The sequence below is a fragment of the Pelophylax lessonae genome (genome assembly GCF_965119305.1).
Source record: "Pelophylax lessonae genome assembly, chromosome: 1".
Classification (NCBI taxonomy): Eukaryota; Metazoa; Chordata; class Amphibia; order Anura; family Ranidae; genus Pelophylax; species Pelophylax lessonae.
Window position 1 is genome coordinate 755,927,437 of NC_138768.1, and position 23,592 is coordinate 755,951,028.

At 43.7% G+C, this 23,592-nt stretch overlaps 1 protein-coding gene across 1 annotated transcript in view; it reads right to left on the minus strand.

The window, feature by feature from the left end:
* Positions 1–23,592, minus strand: part of UBE2K (ubiquitin conjugating enzyme E2 K) — a 64,203-nt gene that overhangs the window by 33,999 nt on the left and 6,612 nt on the right. The window contains exon 2 of the mRNA XM_082275276.1: positions 6,992–7,085. Within this exon, the coding sequence (XP_082131402.1) occupies positions 6,992–7,085 (94 nt within the window). The remainder of the gene's footprint in view (positions 1–6,991; positions 7,086–23,592) is intronic.

The following is a 23,592-nucleotide window of genomic DNA, read 5'->3' on the forward strand; positions in this document are numbered from 1 at the left end:
TTAATTACCAATGGTATTTGTATTATGCAGCATGAGGGGGTTAATGTATTGTCACTCATCTATTAGTGACTGACCAGTGGCAGTTAATTAACCCCTTTGTGCTGCATTAGTGCAACCAGTATCAGTGCAACCAGTGTTAATTAACACTGATACTGGTTGCACTAATGCAGCACAAAGGGGTTAATTAACTGCCACTGGTCGGTCACTAATGCAGCAGTGACAATACATTAACCCCTCATGCTTCATAATACAAATACCATTGGTAAGCTGCCTCAGCTCTCCCCCCCCCCCCGCCTCAGCGTCCCCCTCGGCAGTACACCCTCTCCCCCCCCCTCTGGCTCAGCGTCCCTCCACGGGTGTCCTTCATTCAAAAGAAGCGCCTCTGGCCGGCGGCCCGCCTCCCGGTGATGTCACTACTACGAACTGTGTATGAATGAAGTGACATACCAGGCGGGAGGGCGGGGCGAGCGGCCACTAATAGATATAACTATGTGATCCATCCCTGTCAGCGGGACTGTGTGTGAATGAGAACTGACCTGACAACGGGCTGGGGGAGCGGCCGCTAATAACTATAACTATGTGAGCCTTTCACTTCTGTCAGCGGAGATACATGCCTGACAAGGAAGTGAAGGCTCACATAGTTACAGCTATTAGCGGCCGCTCCCCCCGCCCGGTGTCAGGTCAGTTCTCATTCACACACAGTCCCGCTGACAGGGAAGGATCACATAGTTATATCTATTAGCGGCCGCTCGCCCCGCCCTCCCGCCTGGTATGTCCCTTCATTCACACACACATCGTAGTAGTAGGGACGTCATTGAGTGGCGGGCGGCCGGGCCAGAGGCGGGACTTTTAAAACCTGCCCTGCGCTGCGCCCTCCTCCTTCCTCACGGCGGCCATATTAATTTCGGCAATGTTAACCCATTATCGGCCCGAAATGGGATAGGCTAATTTTCGGCCGATAATGTCGGTGGCTGAAATTTCGGTGCATCCCTACTTTTGATGTTGTGTATTTAAAGATGGCTGCCGCATATGGTTGTTGGGGGGGGGGGGGGTTGGGGGGGGTGTGTTGATGACCTCACTCACAAAATGACCTGCGAGTGGTCAAGAGGAAGGATTACATCCTGTGGGTGGTCTCTGGTATACAGAGTAGTTAACCGGTAACGGTCTTTCTGACGAGCCTTCCAGGACGGCCCAACATGAGAGATGATAGGCTCCTCCCCACAGGAAACACAATCAATTAACAATTGTTAAAAGGCCCCACCCTTCCCTTGCCCCTCAGTTGTAAAACAGTATCTTCCACAACCATTTCCAAGGGAAGTGTTCTCATAATTCTATTAGGTACTTACCACCTATGTTATATACATAGTTACCACACCCTTTTAACAGGGCGGGAATAGGCTGGCTGTCCTGGAAGGCTCGTCAGAAAGACCGTTACCGGTTAACTAATGGTAAGTTTTCTCTCCTCGCCTAGCAGGACGGCCCAACATGAGAGGATAATAGATTACCCACCCATAGGCCTACTTTAGGGTGGGACCACTGCCTGTAAGACCTTCCGGCCAAAGGCTAGGTCTTGTTGAGACAGTACTTCTACACGGTCATGTTTCAGGACCGTGCTATGTCTGGACCAGGTGGCCGTATTGCGGATCTGTTCTCCAGATGCTCCAGGTTTTTCGGCCCAGGATGTTTCCAGGGCTTCTTGTCGAGTGTGCTTTTAGCTTTCTGATGCCGAAGCACCTGAAACTTCATAAGACATGTTACTGGCTTATCCAAACCACCTAGGGACTGAAGGCTTTTAGGCCCGCAGTCCTATTGGTCCACGGTAGAGGATCAGCGGATGATTAGATCTCCCAAATTCCCTGGTCCTCTGTAATTAATTGAGGAGGCGGCTCCTCACATCTAATCAGTGAAATATCATTTATTTTACATTCTTACAGTTACCACTCAAGGATGGTAAAATTATTTCTTGCTTCCTGTTAAGGAAGAGGTTACCTTAAGCAGATCTAAGGGATCTGGCCTGCAAATAACCCTATCTGGGAAGATAAACATAAAAAATATTTTTCTAGAAAGATCTTGCGACTCCCCTACACTTACAGGAAAGCTAGTTTTGAGGACCAAAACTCAAAAAGGAACCTCTTCTATAGGTTCAACCTTATAGATCTGTCCACAAAAAGCAGACAGGAGCTAGGTAATTAATATTTTGGCCCTATTGTAGAGATCAGGTATTCTCCCTGGTGTCTGGCCCTATAAACTAACTCCTTATAGATCTGTCCGCAATTAAGCGGAAAGGAGCTGAGCCCTTTCCATACCGTAGGTTACCCAGGAGGGATACATCCCAAAATGTAAAACTACAGTGTAAGGTATACGGGTCAGACAGGTTCCGATACCGTCTCTTTAGACTACCATGCTCCTATGCACAAGGTTCCTAAATGGCAGAGAAGGATATTTTATCCCTCTTCTAGGGTCCTATGACCTTCCCAGGTTTTTAAGCAGAGGAAGACCTCTGGTATGACCTAATAAACGGGACTGTGCCTTGTGGCATCTGATGCTTCTGCAGCCAGAGCTTCTGGTCCTTCCATTTCCCTGGGGATATAAGGTCTGTAACAAAGGTGATATATGTACAAATAATATCACCCATATAGAAGACTACTGATTGTGCGTTACTAACGCACCACCCCAGAAAAAAAGATGTAAACATATATGTGTATTGCTGAGGTGCCACTAGATAAACTAGACCCGGCAAGACACATTAACTTTTTAGTTGTGTATTTTTTAGAAGTGTAATAAACACGGGTTATAAAATAGGAAGACCCGAGCGTCTGTCTTATTGAGTATACACAAGCGCAGCCAAAATGTAAAAACCTAAAAACGGAGAGACACAAGCACATGCCTGCTGTGCTACTCTAAAAAATGTAGCACGATCAGCAATAAGTCCATATAAGGACAGAAGGGACGCAAACTCCCATGTTGTGTATTGCTGATACCTGACCAGGTACCTTCATATAACAAACATACCAGAAAAGATACGAACTTTTAAGTTTTCTCGTTTCTGATGAACAACAAGGTATAGTTATATGTCAGAAACCCACTATATTTCCATGTAGTGGATTTTTGATAGTCAACAGGGTACCAAAGACACTAGCCATGTCCATGTTGTGCGTTTATACTTGGCCACCAGGTATAGCCATGTGGCGCCAAAGCACTGCTAACAACAATGTTGCATATATCCAATTAGCAACAAGGTACAGCTTGACTATACATATTTGATGGTGCGCGTTTTGCATGGTAACATGGCATAGGCATGTACTAGGCAGGCAACAAAAGTTACAACAAAATTTACAATTTTGTGTTATTTGATAAGTAACTGGGTAGTCCTAACGGAGAAGTCACTTAGCTATCTATTAATGCTGTGCAGTTATGCCATGCATTTCTGAATGGTCACATGGTATAGCCATGTAACTAAAATGTTACCAATAAAATTTCAGAGTTTGTGTACTTTGAAAAAAAAAAAAGTTGTAGACCTGTCCGAAATGATACTTAGAAATGCCACTAGCAAACATAAGGTTGCGTATTTCTGAATAGTAACCTGGTACAGCTGTGTAGCCGAGGTTACTAACAATCACTTTAAAGTTGCTCCTTTGGTTAGCACCAGTGTAGTTATAATAGAACTGACTCTGGGGCCCTTGTGCATGTCTGACTTGGCAGTCAGGTTACCAGCAAGTAACCAACAGAAATGTTGCTACCAACAATGTAGTGCATTTCTAATATGCTGAAGAAAAAAGGTGTAATAGGTTAACCGCAGACACCCCCAATTTTCCATGTGGAGCATTTTTAGTAACAAAAGGAACCATATAGCCGAACTAGACAGACAAAAAGACAGACAACCAAGTTGCGTGTTTTTGATAGTCGACCACAAAACGCTCCAAAGACACCAATGAGCTTCCGCATTATGCATTTGGAAGACGCCGCCAACCCAGGCAAAAAGTCAGAGTCTTGGTGATTTCCACTAAAAATAACCAGCAGAGGACTCTAGATATTAAATCTTATTCCCCCAGAGTAGAACCCGGGTAGTTCCAAATAATGGAAGTCTAATGCCTTGTACACACGTACCGATTGTCGGCCGACCGACCGATCGGTCGTCTTTTGTCCAGTGTTGTTGTGTTGGTTGAAATGTGCTCTAGACTGCACACGAATTTGGTCGGCCAACAACAACCAACTGCAGAAGTGATGTCATGTTCTGGTCTACTTTTCGTGTTTTTTCTTCTCTGAGCATGCCCAGTCTTGATCATCTGACTTTTGTCGGCCGAAATCTGTACTGACTGACGAACAATCGGCCGTTCTGGTGACGGCCAACAAAAATTTTATAGCATGCACACCAGATTTTGTTCGGCCGAAAAGTCAGTCAGTCGGTTGTCGGAATCATCATACTAACAAGCCGATAATCGGCCGATCGGGCAGCTGCCGAAAATTCACGGCCAACAATCGGTACGTGTGTACGGGGCTTAAGGTGTGTGTATACATCACCTTAGTAACAGCTGTTACCTTACCACCCAGGTGGGAATCCAAGTTTTCCAGCATGTGAGATCTTAACGAGCACAGGTCTGGAGATCAATTATCTCAGTCTCTTCCTAGGAAGGGCTGGACATAATCTTTTATTTGAAGGCAATCAGACCCCTGAAGGACTGGACAAAAAAACATTAAGCCCGGTTCACACTTGTGCGAGTGCCGGGTTCGCATGTAATGTCGGAGCGCACTGCTCCTTCATTACATGCGATCGGCTGTGCGGTGCGAGTTTAGCCATACACTTTGTATGGCTAAATTCGCACCGCAGCAAACACGCACAGGGACCCTTTTTGGAAGCCGCATCAGGATCGGATCGCACAGCGGTTCACACTTGTGCGATCCGATCCTGTGCGAACTGCACAATCGCACTGCGATATACGATCAAACTGGGGGTGTCGTTAAGATTACATTGACACCCCCAGCGTAACGCATATGGCAGTGTGAACTGCCGGGGGTGCGTGTGCGATGCGGGAACAGGCTGCGGATTCACAGCCTTCCCGCATCGCATAAGTGTGAACTGGACCTAAATACAGGTTAATATATATATGTAGCTGTTGTATAGAGATTTTTGTACTTAAAAATTCATCAACTAGAGCTGCAGACAGTAATGCATCTAGTTCGTCCCGGGATGGGTAGTAAGTAGCCCAAACACTAGCGGTCCCACCCCTTAAAGAGGTTGTAAACTAATTTACGATTTTTTTTTTTTTTTTACAACCTGAAAGAGAAACACATAATGAGCTAGTATGCATTGCACGAGCGGCCATTCCTTCAGAGCGCATGCGCCAGTGACGTCACTGGCTGCATGTAAGGTAAAAATCTCCTAAACGGTACATGTTTAGGAGATATTTACAGTACCTATAGGTAAGCCTTATAGGCTTACCTATAGGTACAACTTGCAGAGGAGGGTTTACTTCCTCTTTAAGTTTTGTTCTACTGGTGCGACTTGTCATGCGACCTTCCCTGGTCCTGTGTGACTTAAGGGTGCAGCGACTCTAACAATAAAGGTGCCTGCACCAGCCTGACACGTCCTCTAGTCAGAGACTGCAATATCAGAAAAAACTGCATAAAAAGGCGTATCCAAGTTGAACTGCAAATCGCACGATTTTGGCTTTGTACCAGTGTAAATGTAGCCTTACACACCAAAGCTATGGCTTTTTTTAATCCCTTAGGAATGTGTAGCTTGCTTAGTAGCAGTAGTAGCCTGTAAGAGATTCTATGTCTAAGGCTGGATACACACAATACAACCCTCGTTGTTAGATTACTCTCTAGATTGGGATGGTGCTTGTTTCTCGGGTCTAAGAGTGCGGCTTCTGGGTTATTTGTACCCAGGGCTAAGGAAACAGATAGTATCACCCTCATTAAGGGTGCGGCCAGGAATTCTTATTGTCCTGTTCCTCCAGCTATCCAGTGTAAGCTGTTGACATTCAACTACCAGAGTTAAGTATTATTTAATATTTTGGGATATTGGGAATAGGACTGTACGTTTAAGTCGTGGTATTGTGTGTAATGTTTATGGTAACTTATGTGTAAGAAGCTTTATGTATTTTGATGTCCAGTAAAGTTTTGTTTTATGCTTTTCATAAAAACTGCTCTTGGTGTGTCTGTTCATTTTAAATATTCACTAGGTATTTCAGTGGCTGTCCACTATACCTTCATTATAAATTTTGTTTGATACAGATACCCAACATGTCATGCTTTAAAATTGTGCACACAAGGGATGTAAAACATCCTTTGTAATATAAATAGGGATGACAGGTCCTCTTTATTGAGAAATCATGGGTCAAAACGACCCCAAAAAAAAAAAAAAAAAATGTATTTTTTTTTTTACGCAAATGGAAGAAGAAAAAGAAAAGGTTTTACTATGGCCCCATATTTAATGTCAAACAAATGATGTACTTATACTATAGGCCCCTCAGCAAGAGGTTAGAGTCTATCTGATCGGTGTTCAGCCAATCATGAGAAAGCATTGTATTCTAGCAATGAATACAAAAGCTTCCTCTGATTGGCCAAGTCAAAGGTTGTGACATCAGCCCGCCTCCCTGACTCGGCCAATCAGACCAAGCTTTGTACTCATTGCTAGAATACATTGCTTTCTCTAAATGGCTGACCACCGATCAGATAAACTCTAATGTGTTTCGGGTATGAGACAGGAAGGTCTCTGCTCAAACCCCAGAACACAGTACGGTATACCGTATGTAGCTTCAGCTACATACAGTTTATACAGAACATCCAGCGGCCTCACATGTTAGTGAGGCACATAATTCATTTGGACCAGCTTGTAAAGTGTAGCAAAAGCTGGAGTTTAGCTTTAAACATTGTCATATTACTCCCTTTTCTCTGAAGAAAAGAACTTTATGAAAACAGATGAAAAATAATTTGATCCCTAATATTCTAAACATTATAAAGGTTTCATCTAATGGATAGTTCTTACCTTCATATGGAGTATCGGGAGGGCCAGCAATTTCACCTCTCAGTTCAGAGAAATTCTCATCTACTAGGTCTACTTTGATTTGGTTTTTGCTAGTCTAAAAGGAAAAAACAGAAAAAGAATTAGAAAATAAAACATTCATAGGAAAACATAAAAAGTAAATATAAGGACGACACATTAAAGAGGAAGTAAACCCTCCTCAGACACTTTTACCTATAGGTAAGCCTATGATAAGGCTTACCTATAGGTACTGTAAATATCTCCTAAACATGTACAGTTTAGGAGATATTTACCTTACATGCAGCCAGTGACGTCACTGGCGCATGCGCTCTGAAGGAACGGCCGCTGGTGCCGTTCCTTCAGAGTCCCGTGCGCGGGAGTGACGTCACCGCGGCTCCGGCCAATCAGATGGCCGGATGCCGCGATCCCGGAAGACGGGCGACTGAACATGTCGCCCGTCATAGAGGTGAGCGGTCGGCACGGCGGGGGGCCATTCTAAGGTAAGTATTGCATAATGGGCTAGTATGTGATGCATACTAGCCCATTATGCTTTTCTCTTTCAGGGTGAAAAAGAAAAAAAAACAAAAAATTTGAGTTTACAACCTCTTTAAAAGGCTGATTTAATAAAGGAGTTGAGAACATTCACACAATTATATTAAGATTTAATTAAATTATACAATTGGCTGAACATTCCTATTTTCCTATTCCCATACAGTTATTTCATCTACATGTAATAGGATAACTGAAGGGACTATTCATGCAATTTATTGAGTGAGCACTCTCAACTCCTTTAGGTCTTTCACATGGGCAGCCACACACCTAAAGCTTACCATACAACCAAAGAGGGCTGTTCACATGCCATGGCCATGATGCTTTACGTCACAGTAAACTTAATGTTGAGTTGACAGGTGTCACCATCTGTCAAACTCCCCCATTCCAGTCCAAATTCTTGGCTCACGTTTGCTATTCGAGACACCTGAACGCCTGACAGTGGCTATTTTGTTGAAACAAAGGGAAATCAAATATCAGTGGGTCTACAGCTTTCAACTGATAGCCTATTGCACAAATAGTCCTGCCTGTGACTAATCTTATGTGGCTTTCTTACCCAAACATACAGAAGATTTCTAAACTTCTGAATGTTCCAGTGAGCACGTTGGGGCCGTTAACCGGAAGTATAAAGATCATCGTTTCACCATAAAACTGGCCACAACCAGGTGCCCCTTTCAAGATTTCTGACAGAGGAGTGAAAAGAATGATCAGAAGAGTTGTTCAAGAGCCAAGGACCACTAGTGGAGAGCTTCAGAAAGGCCTGAAATTAGCAAGTATAACTGTTTCAAAGAAAACAAGTAATGGACTCAACTGCCATGGCCTGAATGCACCACCCAAGACTGCAACGCTGAAGAAAAAGCATGTTGAAGCTTGTTTATCCTCATCCCACCCGGTCACTGCACATATACTGCCGGGTGGGCGCTTCCTCCTGAGTGGACGTTCCTGAACATTCTTCAGATGGGAGGGAGATCGCGTGCCTGCGCAGCTGCGGGATCCCGTGTGCCTGTGTGCCCCAGACACAGTGCAACACTGCTCAGCATTGGCCCTCCTGATCAAATGACAGCTGTGTCCAATCACAGCTATCATGTAATGTAAACACCGCCGTTGTAACGGCGATCGGCTCTGCTTCTCCTTACAGAGAGCCTGTCAGTGAGGAGAGCGGATCTGTGCTACTGGCCAGGGATCAGTGAGTTTACAGCACTTTTACTGCTTTTTAATCACCCAGCTAGTGTCCCCAACACAGTGAAAACACCTGGCACGTGCCTGCCCCAGTGAACTCTCTGCCACATGCCAGGTGATCAAAATCTGTCACACATCTGTCCCAGGAATCATCTGCGCACATCTGTCCACATGGCTAAAAATAATTATCCAGGGCCTTCAAAAATGTGATAGGTACTCAGGAAATGAAATTTGTAATTTATGCGTTTAGAACGCCTGACGGTGCTACTTGGATGTTGGGCCTCTGTATGCGGTCAGGCTATGGAAAAGTCTCACAAGCGATATCGCCATACTCAGGAGTAGCAGCAGAATGTATTTTGGGGTGTAATTTTTGCTATGTACACACTATGCGTTAGAAATATCTTCTAAATTGACAACTTTTTTTTTTTTTTTTACAAAAAGAAGTTTTCGGTTTCTTTTCACATTTTCCAAAAACATGTAGAAAAAAAAAATGTTTAAAAGACTCATTATACCTCGTAGACTATACATTGGGTTGTTTTCATTCCAAAATGGGGTCATTTTGTGGGTAATTCTTTTGTCCTGGTGCTGATCCAGGGCCTTCATAAAATGTGATAGGTACTCAGGAAATGAAATGTGTAATTTATGCCTTTATAACGCCTGACGGTGCTACTTGGATGTTGGACCTCTGTATGTGGCAAGGCTGTGGAAAAGTCTCACAACATGTGGTATCGCCATACTCAGGAGGAGTAGCATAAAATATTTTGGGGTGTAATTGCAACTTTATCAATGCCATGTGAAAGAAATAACTTGCTAATAGGACAATTCTGTGGGGGGAAAAAACAAAAAACAAATTCTTTATTGTGGGCAAAAAATTGCAACTTCAAAGAACTCACTATGCCTCTAAATACCTTGGACTATTATCTTTACAAAAGGGGGTTATTTAGGGGGTATTTGTACTGCCCTGACATTTTAAGAGTCAGTACATCAGGATTGATCAATTTTCAATAATACGTAGCCTAGCTTGTAGGCTCTATAACTTTCACACAAACTTATTATCATACACTTGATTTTTTTTTTTTTTTTACCAAAGCCATGTAGCAGAATACATTCTGGCCTAAATTTATGCCAACATTTGATTTTATTGGATTTCTTTTAAAACAGAGAGCAGAAAATAGGTTTTTCTAATTTTTCTCTCTTTTTTTACTTATATCGCAAACAAATAAATCCAGTGATGAATAAATAACACCAAAAGAAAGCTCTATTTGTGTGAACAAAATGATTACAATTTCATTTGGGTACAGTGTAGCATGACTGAGTAATTGTCATTCAAAGTGCGAGAGCACTGAAAGCTGAAAAACTGGTCTGGGAAGGAAGGGGGTGAAAGTGCCCAGTATTGAGGTGGTTAAAGTTTGCTGCACAACATTTAGACAAGCCAGTGAAATACTGGGAGAATATAGTCTGGTCAGATGAGACCAAAAAAGAACTCTTTGGATGCCATATTACACACCATGTTTGGAGGTCAAACTGCATATCACCCTAAAAACACCATACTAACAGTGAGGTTTGGAGGTGGGAACATTATGGTGTAGGGCTATTTTTCAGCATATGGTACTGGCAAACTTGAAGGAAGGATGAATGGAAAAATGTACCAAGACATTATCGATAAAAATCTGCTGCCATATAACAGGATGATGAAGATGAAACAAGGGTGGACATTTCAGCAATACAATGATACCAAACACAAAGCCAAGGAAACAATTGGTTTCAGACAGAAAATAAAGCTGCTAGAATGGCCCAGTCAGTCAATCACCTGACTTGAATCCAATTTAAAAAAAAAAAAAAAAAAAGAAAAGAAAGAACTTAAGATCAGAGTTCATAGAAGAGGCCCACGGAACCTTCAAGATTTGAAGTCTGTGTGGAAGAATGGGCCAAAATCACACCTGAGCAATGCATGCGACTTGTTTCTCCATACAGGGCGCGTCTTGAAGCTTTCATTACCAACAAAGGATTTTGTACGAAGTATTAAATACATTTCAGTTAGAGTGTTCAATACTTTTACCGTGTCATTCCATTTTATTACATATAACCTAATTTCTTCGCAACTCTTCTCTATTTGGCAAACTGATATACCTGCCTTGACTGATGACGATTGGCAATTGTCTCCATGCGTGAGAGATTTATTCAAATCAAGTTTTTGCACTGGGCCTATTACTCCCCCATTCGACTATCGAGAATCTATGCCTCTAGAAATGCGGTTTGCCCCAAATGTCACTCTGACCCGGGTATGTATTTTCATATGGTTTGGTGGTGCCCTCTGGTGCAGGAGTTCTGGAATGGAGTGGTGGAGGATATTCATCTAATTGCTAAATTGAGGCTCTCTTGTGATCCACTCCTTTTTTCGATTAGGGATTTGTGACAATTGAGTCCCGGTTCACACTATAGCGATGACAGACATCGCATGTGATTCGGAGCGCACTGCTCTGAAAATCACATGCGATGTCTGTGCGATTGGCATTCAGCCATACAGATTGTATGGTTATATTTGCATTGGATTCAGACAGAACACGCACAGGACCCTTTTTTGGGTCCACAGCAGAGTTGGATCGCATGGTGGTTCCCAACTATGCAATCTGATCTGACAGTTTGCACTGCGATATGATCTGGGGGTGTTAACTGTATTGGCAACCCCCACGATTCGCATATGGCAGTGTGTTTTGCAGGGTTCCCGCATTGCATATATGTGAACCGGCACTGAGGCCTCTCAAACTAAAAAGTTGTTTGCGTTTTACTTGGCTTTCTTTGGCAGCAAAACGATTTTGCTTCAATGGAAGAAAGAAAATTCTCCTACTGTAAACCAATGGAAGACCATAATTCTGTCAGAATGCCCTTGTAAAATTTGTGAATCTATTAAAGCTACATGAAAATATTCAATGTTAAATTAGGTCAGCTATGATTTACAAACTATAGATTATTATGAGAGAAAAATAAAGAATGTACATTCCAACTCACCAAAAAGCAACAGAAAGACTTATTTTTGTGCAGTCAGCATCATTGTAACAGAATGCAATATGCCAGGCAGCGAATACAGTATTTCAATTCGCTTTTTATGACCAACGGTCCCTGCATTGTGCAGATATAACATTACCCATAGGGTCCTTTCACACGGAGCAGACCGTTTTTTGATCCGCTCTGGCACTTTTTTTTATGGACATGGATGACACTTGTGTCTTCCGGTCCCCGTGTGTCCGTTTATCATCCCATCCACTAGCGGATGATAAAAACGGAGATAATGTATTTCAATGGGATTGCGGATGTCAGCGGATGACACTGCTGACATCCGTTTTTGCGTCCGTTCCCTTTTTTTTTTTTTTTAAACGGAAGAAAAATAGAGTTCTCTTCTGTTCCAAATAACGGAACCGATAGGAAAGGACGCAAATCTGATGTCAGCGGATGGTCCACAATCCTATTGACATGAATTATGTCCGTTTTTCATCCGCAAAAAAATGGGATGAAAAAACGGACATACGGTCGGACCGCCCGTGTGAAAGGACCCATACTGAAAAAAAACATTGCCTGTATAAACCCAGTACTTTATTATACAATTTACCAATACAACTTAAGGGGCTTTTCCACTGCATGGAACCGACCGTTTCGGCTCGCTTTTGTGCTTTTCCACTGCTGGTACCGCATGGTATGGTGTAGGAACGGTTCGGTACGGTACGGCGGCGCTTTTCCACTACATGGAACCGAACAGTACAGCTCTTTAAAACAGTAACACCTCGATTGTGGTTCCAAGAGGTACCATACCGGTACCATATCCCACAATCCTTTGCATGCAGTCACTACTAGCCACTGATTGGTCAGAGAATCGTTGTTATCCCACCCACTTACTTTAGTACTACTTTAGTGGAAAAGCAAACCATACCAAACCGTACCGAACCGTTTCAACACCGTACCATGCGGTACCATGCAGTGAAAAACCAAACAGGGCCGAGTAGAGCCGAGCTGGTACTTGCAGTGGAAAAGTGCCTTAAGTGGCTGTTACAAGGTCTGTCTATACCACTTTATGGTGGACAAAAAAATTAAAACATTCATTCTCCAGCTGTCATGTTTCCAGTTCCAGTGATCAGTACTGTATTCAGGTGTTTCTTGCATTGGGTGACATTTTATATGTAACCCGTTTTCTTGCACCACCAACATTTTTATAGTATTTAGATTGTAAATACATTGCAAATTAAAGAGCAAAGTCATTAATATCCCAAAAATGTGTACTTTCAATTCAAAAATTCTTGACAATCAGCTCATTTCTAGTTCTTTGATCAACAGAAACCTTTGCTTTTAAGCAGTCACAATGAAGAGTTGAAACGGTCAGCATTTCTGGAATGTTTTACTCACAAAAGTAAAAGACAACTTGCTGACTCAGGGAAAGAGCAACAGTTTGTTTCTGTCACTGGAGCCCATGATGGAAATAACTGTAGACAGAAGCAGTGACTGTCAAATCTTGGATTTAGAGGAATTTGCAGCACTGTACTCACAGGAGTGACAACCTCAGATTTACAATCAGCAATATCAGAAGTGTACACTGGTAGTTTATAGTGGGGTAAAAAGAAAAAAAAAAATTCCTGTACCACGTAGCAGTACTGATGAAAAAAAATGTATCCTAGGGTCGGTGTACACTAGTGCAATAGAAGTAAAAGTAGGGGGAACTACTGCACTTTCTAAAAATAAATTGACCAGCTGCTGGCATTACAATACAACTATATTGTTAAACCTGTAAAACCACAGAAAAGTGCCACTACAAAATGTCAAAATAATTGGATGGATTCAATGTGTTAACCCGTGATACTATATATCAATTAGAAACCATGAATACGTCATCTGGATGAAGTCCAGTGGGACGAAACATAAGTCGGGTTGGAGTGAGCTTATTTTTTTTAACATTGCGCCCATTTTCCACTACATGCGATTTTTTTTATGTGAATTGCTCATTCATACATGGAAATGTAAGTGTTTGGATGGTGTCACACTATGTGGAGCACCCAAGCAGTCAACTCCCTGCAAAAGGGCTACTTGCAGCTGGAGGGTCGCATCCAATCCATGGCCTCCACCTCTGCAGCTGCGGCCTCTGGAACCTCCATGCCTGAACGGCCCTCATCTGGACCTGCAGTGATTATACCACCACTGAAACCTCGGGTACTTGCCCAAAACGATTTTCAGGTGAACCACAGACTTTCTCACTTGAATCCACCAAGGTGGGGTTTGCAATCTCCCATACAGTCCTGGGCCCATCGTCTTCTAGAACAGAACAATGCAGTCCTGAACACTATTTCATCATTCTTCAAAGCGATGGCTCAGCTCTAAGAGGATCCCCAGCGATCTGCCACAGTTGAAGTAACCCTACATGCACTGCAGCAAGACTGCCGCCCTGTCGAAGACTGTTGAAGAATTCCGTAGGTGGAATGATGCAGCCCTATGGCATCAATTCCGCCTTGGCCTGTCGGAAGGCCTCAAGGACGATCTTGCCAGAGTGGGCGCGCCCAGTTCCCTTGACGGCCTCATTGGTCTTGCTATCCAGCTTGATCGCAGGCTCAGGGAGAGAACAGAAAGAGTCAGTAGTACCAGGCCTACCTGGATGTTGCCACAAGTACAGTACCATTAACTCCGGCATTCCTTCTATCTACCAATACCCCCACAGCCTCCGGGATAGAACCAATGCAACTGGGGCACTGCGCTCCCCACTCACCGCTGAGTAGAGATTGCAAAGACACTGAAATAACCTATGCTCATCCTGTACCAGGAAGGTTCATGGATCCGGAAACAAGGGAATACATTCCACTCAAGATACGGGTTAGGGCGCCCCTTCATGCAGAAGCAGCCTTGTCTGCAGGTCTGAAGAGCCCACTCGTGGCTTGCCAGAACAGGTCCTCTAGGAACCACCAGTGGAGGCCCTGACTTTTGTTCCCTTGTCTTGAGACCCTGAGGGACAAAAAAAACTCATGAGCCGAGGAGAACGGCCCACGTCTATGACGGGGCTCCTTGCCCTTGGTAGCCAGCAGAAGAAAAAAAAAAAAAAAGGAGTACTCTTTCCCCCTGTGAGACCCTTAACAATGTCATCAAAGGAAGCTTCAAACAGGCGATCACCTACAAGGGGAAGATCAGATAAGGCACTTAGAAGTCTGGTCCGCAGACCAGCATTTCAGCCAGATAATACACCGAAGGACCACTACTGATATAGACAGCCTAAAAATCAAAGGAGCATCAAATATAAACTGTGGCCCCTGGATAGACATATCTGCCAGCTCCCCAAGACAGGAGAACGCTGTTTCCCCTCCAGGTCCCGGCGTAAAAGTTTAGCCCACTCAGTCAGCGTTTGCGACACCAGGGCAATAAAAAAAAAAAAAACACAACCTACATTTTTGTGGGCACCTGGACATGAGCCCCAGCAAAGCCAACCACACAGTTTCTGACTAGTAGGCCGCGGGCAAAATTTTTGGCAGCCGCGTGAGGCGCAGACTGGCAGATGCTAAACCATCCGCACCCCCAGGCCAACAGCCGCCGCAGGGAGCCCAGAGGACATCCCTGCCCTAGTCACAAACCCCCAGAGTGGAAGAGAACCCCGCTAAACCCTGTTGTTGCGCACTAGGAAAAACCCGGTCAGCAGCAACTCCAACAAGCCCCCTTTTAGAGCATGTGGCAAAAGCGGGGGGGTCCAAAAGACCCACAGAGACCACTGAAAGTTTAGAGGGGCTGGGGAGGGGAACCCGGGGGTCCTACCATCCCAGGGAGGGGCGGACAGCTACTTACCAAACCAGGAACAGAGTGGGCACTGCTCCGGACGGACCACCACTTCATCGGTGGCTGTCGGCCAGGAGGAATGCTGTGACTCAGGCCAAAGCCAGTTCGTATGCGCCCTCACGAGATGTTTAACTTGCAGGCCAGGCTCCGTCCAGTGGAGCTTTGTCGCGGCGGACCTAGCGTGGAGCTGAGGTCTGCCTGTGCTCGCTGGCCAGATTATCCAGTCCGGCAACTGATTGTAGATTCTCACAGGAACAAAATAATAAAGATAGGAAAAAAAAAAAAAAAAATCGCCAGTCCCAGAGATCCCAGCAAGGAACTATATCCTTACTCTTGACTAGGCATAAAAAGTGCTTATATGGGAGAGTGGGTGTATACCCCCTAGGACTGCCCATAGGCGTAGTCAAGCTTTTTCCTGCCTAGTGTCCTACTCCTGTAGGGGGCAGTATAACCCAATGGTTAAGAAGAATCAGGAGCCGTCAATGAAAGAAAGAGAAAAATATAGCCTATACAATTGCCAAAAGTCATTGCAAATGAATGTTATTGAAAATTACCTTTCCTTTTCAATCTGTAGCCGCTGTAATTTTCTAAAAATGCAATGCAATATGGCTACCTGGAGGTGTTCTGTACACAGAATGTGTACAAAACGCCCCCCCCCAGAAACATAATTTCCTGCTTGTATAATTGGTTCACCAATTTTCCCAGAAGTCTGCACTAAGATACAAGTCAGATTTCAGGCATCCCCTGCAATAAAAATGTAATTTTTGATGACATACTTCCAACAGGAAATCACGTCTAAAGGGATGCATGCCCAGCAGCTTTCCTCATTAGAGCCCTGCAGGTTCACAGATGATTGATAATTATGAAACCACTCCCATCAGGCTAAGTTTCCCACATGGATGCAGACAAACATACAGGGATTTCTTCAAAACAACAAAAGATAGGAATCTGCAACAAAGTTTGCTAAAAACCCTTCAATGTAAATACATCACACAGAGGGGAATGTTTTTCTTTCCAACAAAAGTGGAGTTACGCTCTAACTCTCAACCCTGGAGATGCATTGGCAAGCAAGAGGAAATCAAAACTTCCAAAATTAGGTGAAGTCCCACCGTAGGCATCACAGGAACTGGAGGCCCCACTGGAAAATATACCCCCCCCCCCCAATTCTAGTAAAACTGTAAAAAGTATTAATGGCAACTTTCTGTTTCAGTGACTATAGTCACCAGGACTAGGAGAGGGTTAATCAACCTAGTGCAAATACAGACTTTACAGCAGGTTTTGCCTAAAGGCTCGTACACTAAGAAAATTGGGCGAATATTTTCGTCCAAAGAATTTTCGAACAATTTTAGTATAGTGTGTACAGAACTTTTGTACGAAAATTCTCGAAGGAACAAACTCCATAATTTTTCTCGTACGGGAAAAAACGAACGATTTTCGTTTAATGTGTACCGTTTTCGTACAAGAAAAAAAAAAAAAAAAAAGACTGCGCCTGATCAGAAACAATAAACAACAAAGAAACTTTTGTCATACGAGAATTTCCGTACGAAAATTCTTTCATTGGTTTCCGATTTGCTGTGAAACATTGAGGAAAATCGGACAATCGTACGCTCGATTTTCTTATAGTGTGTACCCCACTTTATTCGCACCATCCAAAACTCAAAAAGTACGAGTCATACAAATTTTTAATCACTTTGGCAAATTTATTTATTTTTTGCACACACGTAAAAATCTAAATATTTTGCCATCAAATTACTTAAAGTGGAGTTCCACCCATTTTAGTAACTTTAGATGTATGTAATCCCCTTTAACCACTTAAGCCCCGGAAGATTTTACCCCCTTCCTGACCAGGGGGTATTTTGCAATTCGGCACTGCGTGACTTTAACGGACAATTGCGCGGTCATGCGACGCTGTACCTAAACAAATTTGACGTCCTCTTTTTCCCACAAATAGAGCTTTCTTTTGGTGGTATTTGATCACCTGTGCGATTTTTTGATCATGCGCTATAAACAAAAAAAGAGCGACAATTTTGCAAAAATAATATTTTTCACATTTTTTTATATGAAATTTCCAAAATAAAAATGTAAAAATAAATTTTTTTAAAATTTTTGGCCAATTTGCTTTCTGCTACCTATGTTTGGTAAAAAAAAAATAATCAATAAGCATATTTTGATTGGTTTGCGCAAAAGTTATTGCGTTTACTAAGGGAAAGATTTTTGTCATTTTTGTTTTTTTAACGAGTAATGGCAGCGATCTGCGATTTTTTTTTGCGGGACTGTGACATTGCGGCGGACAGATCGGACCCTTGACTGACATTTGACACTTTTGGGGCTACCAGTGACATTACTACAGTAATCAGTGCTATACATATGCACTGCTACTGTAAAAATGACACCGGCGGGGAAGGGGTTAACTTTATTAGAGATGCAGTGACTATGTGTGTCCCTAGGGGCGTGCTTCTAACTGTGCAGGGATGTGGCTGTGTGTGTGTAACAGCACAGATCAATGGTCCTACATAGCAGGACCGTTAGATCAGTGCTTTTACACAGGGAAGAATGACAGGCGGCTTTGTTTACATTAGCGGCCTGCCTTTCTCCCTTCACAGCGGACGATCGCGAGTGACCGGCGGACATCGGGTCCGCCGGTCACACGCACGGAGGTATCCGTGAACGAGCCGAGGCGGGAGCGTGCCTCCGGCAGCGCGCGCTCGCCCGCCATTGGCTCCCAGGCTAGTGACGTAGCGGTACGTCACTTTGCCTGGCCGGGGCTGACGGCAACCGGTTAAAACGACTTTTACCAATGGAAAACTTTTTTTTTTTTTTTGCTAGTAAATACCTTATTTTCTGCTTTATTCATCCTCTCCTCACTTCTGGGTCCGGTCAGCGATTACGTCATTCAGCGATTCGCAGGCTGTGCTGGGATGCATTTCAGGGCATGAAATCTCGCATTATTACACAGGAGATGAGCTGTACTGCGTGCTCCGCCCCGCCTCCTCTCAGTGAGGATATAATGCTTTCAGTCCTCGCTCACTGAGAGGAGGCGGGGCAGAGCGGAGCACGGCCTCAATACAATACATACAGTACAGCTCACTGAGAGGAGGCGGGGTGGAGCACGGCCTCAATACAATACATACAGTACAGCTCACTGAGAGGAGGCGGGGTGGAGCACGGCCTCAATACAATACATACAGTACAGCTCACTGAGAGGAGGCAGGGCGGAGCACGCAGTACAGCTCATCTCCTGTGTAATAATGCAGGATTTCATGCCCTGAGATACATCCCAGCACACCCTGTGAATCGCCGAATGACAATCGCCGACTGGACCAGGAAGTGAGGAGAGGATGAATAAAGCAGAAAATAAGGTATTTACTAGCAAAAAAAAAAGTTTCCATTGGTAAAAGTCGTTTTAAAGGGGATTACATACATCTATGTAATCCAACTTATTAAAAATGGGTGGAACTCCACTTTAAACCCCCAAAACATTATATATTTTCTGAAAGCAGAGACCCTTGAGTTTAAAAGTTAGTTGCTGCAATTTTTTTTATTTTGCAGAATATTTGCACAACTGTTTAACAAAAGCAAATATTAAAAAAATATATATATAATAAAATGAATTTTATTTGCAAACACACCCAATATAATACCCAATTTTTGGTAACATATAAAAGATTGGGCTGCATCGAGTAAACCGATACCAGTAGGATTTTAACTGAGTGGAAATGAATGGTTTTACAAGCATTAATAGAGTTGCACTACTTCTTCTTGATACTTGTGGAGTTTGGCTGTTACTGCTGAGGAGTAGAACTCTGGCAGCTGGCAAACAGCCAGAAAGTTTGTACAAGCATGCCAATCAGTGATTGAGAGGAACCAAGTGCTTTCGAACAATGTGCATGGCACAGAGGCTGTTACACTATTTTTTGTATTTGCAATACATTAGAAGATTTGTTGGGAATTTAGAATTTTTTTTTTCACGGGTGTTATCTATACATGATGTGGGACATTATACTAGTTCCTCCTGTTTTGAACTGTATTGTAACTGCACTGTCTTCCCTCACATTGTAAAGCGCTGCGCAAACTGTTGGCGCTAAATCATGTATAATAACAATAATAATAATGTAACAAAACAGCGTATGGTGTACGTAGAGGGCGGTAATACCTACATCCAAAGATGAACTAGTTAAAGCTGGTTCCTAGCTTATTTAAAGTGTTACTAAACCCACAACAGTAAAGTCAGTCTGTATATGTAGCAAATCATGCTGGTCATACTCACCGTGGAACCTAAGGAATTAACCCCCTGCGTTGTGTAAAAAGGTTGTTTTTATCTTATATGCACTGATCCTCCTCATTCTTGCATAGTCCATTAAACATGTCCGGATTAGACTGAGTTAGTCAGACTGGAGTCACTCTGCACATGCTGAGTTTGGTGTGTATTGCTAGAGTTTTTTTTTTCTTGGGAGGGTACATGTGATTAGCACAGGGCCAATCAGCACTGTCCAGACAGAGGGTCAGGGATCCTGCATCCTGATAGGACAGTAAGTACAGTATGAAACCGCCTCCAAGCATTAACCAGGCACTGATAGAAAATCACAAGGCTGCTATATACCGCTGAAGAGAAAAGGTATTTAGCAGTTTAGATTTACTAAAATAATTGCATTTCCATGTTCTGCGGGAGACCAGATATAGTAAATGCAGGGTCCTGGGTTTGGTAACACAAAGTCTTTTTCTCTTAGTATAAAATTAAGTTTGTGTCCCGAATTGCTTAACCTCTTTCCCGACCTCCCGCCGCCTTTTTAGTGCGGCCCTCCTGCGCAAACCGACGTAGACATACGTCGGTCGCGTGCCTGCAGCTAGGGGGCGAGCGCGCCGGCATGCTCCCGCCCCCCACTCGGCAGCGGGGAAGCCGATGCAGCGGGCAGGCGGCTCCAATTGCGGCCTGACACCCACAATCGTTCCCTGCTGAGAGAGAAGAACAGTCAGCTGTTGTAAACACAGCTGACCTTTCTTCTCCCTGGAATGATCACAGAGCCCCTGTGATCCTTCTATATAGGATCACAGGTCTCTATGATAAATTTCACAAGCCAAGCCCCCCCACAGTTCGAATCACTCCCTTAGGCTCACATTTAACCCCTTGATCACCCACAATGTTAACCCCTTCCCTGCTAGTGTCATTATTACAGTAACAGTGCATATTTTTAGCACTGATTACTGTAGTAATGTGACTGGTCCCTCCAAAAGTGTCAAAAATATCAGTTAGGGGTCCGATCTGTCTGCCGCAATGTCGCAGTCCCGCTAAAAATCGCAGATCGCCGCCATTACTAGTAAAAATACCTCCTGCCCTCTGGATCCTGTTCCCTCGCAAATGCTACGTTCACCCTCTGGTCCTATTCTACGCTCTCTAAACCCACATCTTCAATCTCTCCCTCTCTTCTGGCATCTTCAACTCTCAAAAACATGCACTAGTCAGCCCCATAATTAAAAAGCCCTCACTGGACCCAACCGATCTTAACAACCTACGTCCTATTTCCTTGCTCCCCTTTTTATCCAAACTCCTTGAACATCTGGTCTACAACCAACTGTGCGACCACCTTGCCGAGAATAGCCTCCTTGATCCCCTTCAGTCTGGATTTCGGCCTCAACACTCCACTGAAACTGCTCTCCTAAAAATGACCAATGGACACTATTCTGTACTTCTCCTCCTGGACCTTTCTGCTGCCTTTGATACGGTTGACCATCCCCTCCTCCTCAAAAAACTCCATGCCTTTGGTCTCCGTGACTGTACTCTTCACTGGTTATCTTCCTACTTATCCAACCGCACCTTTAGCGTTACTTACAATTCTACTTCCTCCTCTCCTCTTCCCTTCTCTGTTGGGGTCCCCCAAGGCTCTGTTCTTGGACCCCTCCTATTTTCAATCTACACCTCCTCTCTAGGTAAGCTGATACCAATCTCTACGCTGACGATACCCAAATCTATTTATCCACCCCTCAGCTCTCTCCCTCAGTCTCCGCACGTATCACTAATTTACTATCTGATATATCGGTCTGGATGTCACACCACTTCCTCAAACTCAATCCCTCCAAAACCGAGCTAATAATATTCCTCCACCACGTGCCCCTTCCCCTGATTTCTCTGTCAATATTGATGGAATTACTATCAGCCCATCCCCGCATGCCAAGGTCCTAGGTGTTGTCCTGGACTCTGAACTCTCCTTCATCCACATCCAATCGCTGTCCAAATTATTATTATACAGGATTTATATAGCGCCAACAGTTTGCGCAGCGCTTTACAATTTGAGGGAAGACAATACAGTTACAATACAGGAGGAACTAGAGGGCCCTGCTCGTTAGAGCTTGCCGCCTTAACCATCTATATTGATGGATTTCTCCATCAATATAGATGGCATTGCTATCAGCCCATCCCCGCATACCAAGGTCTTAGGTGTTGTCCTGGACTCTGAACTCTCCTTCAAACCCCACATCCAATCGCTGTCCAAATCTTGTAGCCTCAGCCTCCGCAACATCTCCAAAATACGCCCCTTTCTAACCAAAGACACAACAAAGCTCCTAGTTCACTCCCTGGTCATCTCGCGCCTCGACTACTGCAATTCCCTTCTCGTTGGCATACCTCTACACAGGCTATCCCCCCTTCAATCCATCATGAATGCTGCTGCCAGACTCATCCATCTTACCAGTCACTCAGTGTCCCCCGCTCCTCACTGTCAAGCCCTCCACTGGCTTCCGCTCACCCAACGAATCAAATTCAAAATACTAACAACATCTTACAAAGCCATCCACAGCTTAGCTCCCAACTACATCACTAGCCTAGTCTCAAAATACCAACCTAATCGCTCTCTTCGTTCCTCTCAAAACCTCCTGCTCTCTAGCTCCCTTGTCACCTCCTCCCATGCTCGCCTCCAGGACTTTACCAGAGCCTCTCCAATCCTGTGGAACTCCTTACCCTTATCTGTCCGATTATCTCCTACTCTATTAGCTTTTAGGCGATCTCTGAAAACCCTCCTCTTCAGAGAAGCCTATCCTACCCACACCTAACAACTCTACCTCCATTTTATCCATCTGCCCATCCCCCTCGGTTATTGCCTTTTGTTTCACTTGACGCTCCCTTCTAGATTGTAAGTTCTAATGAGCAGGGCCCTCTAGTTCCTCCTGTTTTGAATTGTACTGTAACTGTATTGTCTTCCCCCACACTGTAAAGCGCTGCGCAAACTGCTGGCGCTATATAAATCCTGTATTATAATAATAATAATAAAAATTACAAATCTTTCCCGTAGTTAAACGCAATACCTTTTGCGCAAACCAATCAAAATACGCTCATTGCGATTTTTTTTTACCAAAAATATGTAGCAGAAAACAAATTGGCCGAAAATATTAAAAAATTTTGATTTTTAAAAACATTTTTTTTGAGAATGTTATATAGCAGAATGTGAAAATGTTTTTTTTCTTTTTTTTTTTTTTCAGAATTGTCGCTCTTTTTTTTGTTTATAGCAAAAATAAATTGCACAGGTGATCAAATACCACCAAAAGAAAGCTCTATTTGTGGGGGAAAAAGGGACATCAATTTTATTTGGGTACAGCGTCGCACGACTGCGTAATTGTCCGTTAAAGTAACGCAGTGCCGAATCGCAAAATATGGCCTGGTAATTAAGGGGGAAATCTTCCAGTCCAGAAGTGCTTAAAGGAATGCATGCAATAAAGAACACACCCCACAGCTTTCCAGGAAATCCCCAGCAGAGTTTACTTTCATTTCTAACCAAACACAGAAAGGACAACTTTGGAAAACAGTGATGAGATCATTCAAAATTTTTAATCTTAAGGGTTTTTCCAGAACATACTAGAACCCATAATCAAGTAGTATGCCTTTGTGTGATACGGAATAGATTTCCCACTTCCAACCTTAAAGTGGGATTTAAAAAAAAAAAAAACATGTGGGACTTACCGGTTCTGTGCAGTTTGTTTTGCATAGAGCTGCCCTGACCTCATTCTTCTCAGTTCCCATGCTGGCTCCTCCTCCTCGACCAGTGCCCCCAATAGCAAGCTGCTTGCTAAGGGGGCACTGGTGTGCGCTCAAT